Below are 2,993 nucleotides of genomic sequence, written 5' to 3' on the forward strand. Positions count from 1 at the left end.
CACATTTTATTTTATTCTGAAGTCCAATAATCTATCCGAAATTCATAATTTATTTTTAAAAAATTAATAATTTTTTAAAAAATAAAAAAATAATATAATTACCTCTTAACAAAATTTATGTAAATTGTACTTGTTTTAATGCACAACATTTCGGTCAAAAGTCTGGAAATCCAGTTAATTTGTTTGCATAAAATAAGCAAAAGCAAAACAGAAGAACAAGTAGTTTCTCTAATTTTGCGTGTAAGTTTGTGATGGAGAAAAAAATACAAAGTAATTAAACTCTAATCCATTTTTCTTGTCTACTGATTAACAGGTGGTTGAGCTGCAAAATGCCCTTAATTATTCCCATCCCATCCATTAATTCCTCTACATATCTCTCATTAATCACTTTCCACCAAGTTGTTATACCTAGGTTACCTACTCCAACAAATTTAATCTCACCTCCTTAATTACAAAATTAATCAATACATTACCAATCATCTTGTTAATTAGAACGGGAAAAAAACGTAAAAATGGCATTGATGATTGGAGATTTGTACAGTTTACATTACCCGATTAATTTGTCGAACACACAACCGCTGGTGAAGGAATGCCAGATTCTGAAATTTGATTGTAATGGAAAGAAGAAATTGATGGCGATAAACGCCACCGCAAGCGGAAGGGCAATTAATGGGAAGAAGATTAATGGTATTCATGTTGAAGAGTATCCACATTTAGGGCAAAATGGAAATGTAGTAATTGAATCGGGATCGTCATCGTCGGCGGCGGCGGTGAATCATTCATATATGTTAGGGAATTTTGTGGATGAGCGGTTTGTGTATAGACAGTCCTTTGTGATTAGGTCTTATGAAATTGGACCTGATAAGACTGCTACAATGGAAACTATCATGAATCTCCTTCAGGTTGGTCCATTTCATCTTCTTCCTTCCCTTTTTTTTCCGATTATTTTATTAGGTACCTGTTATCTCCCATCCGTACAAAATTCACCGGAAATGGCATAGTTTTTTTTTGTTTCAATTGGAATTTTAACTCTGGTCTTCGATGATTTACAATCACTTGTTGGTTTTTATTATTACTCTTTGTTTCCTTTGATTATGTACAATTTGTTGTTGCTATTGTTCTCTTTTCCTTTATTTTTAGCGTAGCTTCTTCATTACTGTATTTCCTTTCCATGCTTAGTTTTGATATGCTTTAATTTGAGCCGAGGTTTATGGAAAATAACCTCCCTAGCTTGACAGGGTAGAGGTAATGCTGCGTACACAACGCCCTTTCAGACCACAATTGTGGGATTAAATTGGTTATGTTGTCGTTGTTGGTACTTATCGCGGTTTTTACCCATTTTTATTCATTAGTAGACCACACCTAATTTGAATGTTTCATTGAGTTTTACTAGGCCTAAATACTCATGAAGAAATCATATTTAAAATGTGATAGTATATTGCAGGAGACAGCTTTAAATCATGTGGCAAACTCAGGAGTTGGTAGTAATGGATTTGGGGCAACACGAGAGATGAGCCTTAGGAAACTCATATGGGTAGTTACTCGCATACAAATCCAAGTTGAACAATATAGCTCCTGGTATTCCTCTTTCCCTTGGTATTATCATAATTTATGTGATGTGATGCACTTTCCTTTTTTTTAGTCTGTTAAAAAAGAACGACAAACTAACATTATTTACAATTACAGGGGAGATGTGGTAGAGATAGATACATGGGTAGATGCAGCAGGTAAAAATGGAATGAGAAGGGATTGGATCATTCGCGACTCTAACACTCGCAACATCATCACAAAAGCAACAAGGTGTGTGTGTATTTATATATATATATATATACTTGTAAAACCATGAGTATTTTTTGTTCTTTCTTTTTTAAGATGATTACTGGAAAAATATCACTATATATGTGGTAATTTTGCAGCACATGGGTGATAATGAACAGAGAAACAAGAAGGTTATCCAAAATCCCAGAGCAGGTCAAAGCAGAAGTTCGACCTTTCTATATCAACAAATTCGCAATCCCTACTGCACAAATTGATTCGGAAAAGATTGAGAAACTCAATGATGAAACCGCCCAAATTATCACATCCGGCTTAGCTGTAAGACAAATCATGCATATATACTCCCCAAAGAAAAAGATGTTTCATATATACACATATAGCTAGCTTGCATAACTTTAACTAGTCATGTCTGTTCTTGATACAGCCGCGGTGGAGCGACATGGATGCTAATCAACATGTCAACAATGTCAAATATATTGGATGGATTTTGGAGGTAATTGAAAGCCTTTTTGAGTCATTTGTTACTGCTTTAGCACATACACTATTAATTACTTATATAGTGACAGTGCGAAGAATTTCCTCATTACGAGTGTATCTTAACCTGTTTCTAGTTGGTTACGACTTACGTGCTCTATTTCTGTGTTACTGATCTCACTTATTATGAACTGGTTATCCTTCAACTGACCTGACTATCAATATATAGAAGGAAAACTCATATCCTATAACGTTGAGGTTGCTACTCATTCATGTTTGAAGGAAGTGAAACTATTTTTTGTGTGTGTTTACAGAGTGTGCCCATAAATGTTTTAGAAGACTGCAACTTAATGAGCTTGACATTAGAGTATCGACGTGAATGTCAATTGTCAAATGTGCTGCAGTCCATGACAACTCTTAGAGAAATAGCAACATCAGCAAGTGATAAAAATAGTGGAATGGAATGCACACATCTGATTCGCATGGAGGCTGATCGAGCAGAGGTTGTTCGAGCCAGGTCCATATGGCAGCGTAAACGATGAACAAGTTAATTGTTATCTGCTGCTAATTCTTCACTACATTCATATTCTTTGCAGTGTGTATTTATTTTTGTCAACATAATGTATAATTAGTGAGTAGTTAAGTAATTAGAGAGTACTGTACAAGTTCTGTTCTTTAGTATCAGGGGCGAAACACTATTTTTAGTATTGATTTATGTAATTTAAAAAAGACGCATTACTGCA

At 34.6% G+C, this 2,993-nt stretch overlaps 1 protein-coding gene across 1 annotated transcript; it reads left to right on the forward strand.

The window, feature by feature from the left end:
- Positions 1-237: 237 nt before the first annotated feature.
- LOC129895229 (palmitoyl-acyl carrier protein thioesterase, chloroplastic-like) lies at positions 238-2,993 on the forward strand. Its single transcript, XM_055970912.1, has 6 exons — positions 238-902; positions 1,445-1,578; positions 1,687-1,800; positions 1,917-2,094; positions 2,201-2,269; positions 2,565-2,993. The coding sequence occupies exons 1-6, from the start codon at positions 513-515 to the stop codon at positions 2,790-2,792; spliced, it is 1,113 nt and encodes a 370-aa protein (XP_055826887.1). The 5' UTR covers positions 238-512; the 3' UTR covers positions 2,793-2,993.

This window comes from Solanum dulcamara, chromosome 7 (genome assembly GCF_947179165.1).
Source record: "Solanum dulcamara chromosome 7, daSolDulc1.2, whole genome shotgun sequence".
NCBI classification, from domain to species: Eukaryota; Viridiplantae; Streptophyta; class Magnoliopsida; order Solanales; family Solanaceae; genus Solanum; species Solanum dulcamara.

Excerpts from the sequence above, each read along its gene's own strand:
- LOC129895229 (XM_055970912.1), top strand. The coding sequence starts at position 513 with ATGGCATTGATGATTGGAGATTTGTACAGTTTACATTACCCGATTAAT. Across the intron at positions 903-1,444 it reads CTATCATGAATCTCCTTCAG|GAGACAGCTTTAAATCATGT; the intron begins GTTGGTCCATTT and ends AGTATATTGCAG. Across the intron at positions 2,095-2,200 it reads TTATCACATCCGGCTTAGCT|CCGCGGTGGAGCGACATGGA; the intron begins GTAAGACAAATC and ends TTCTTGATACAG.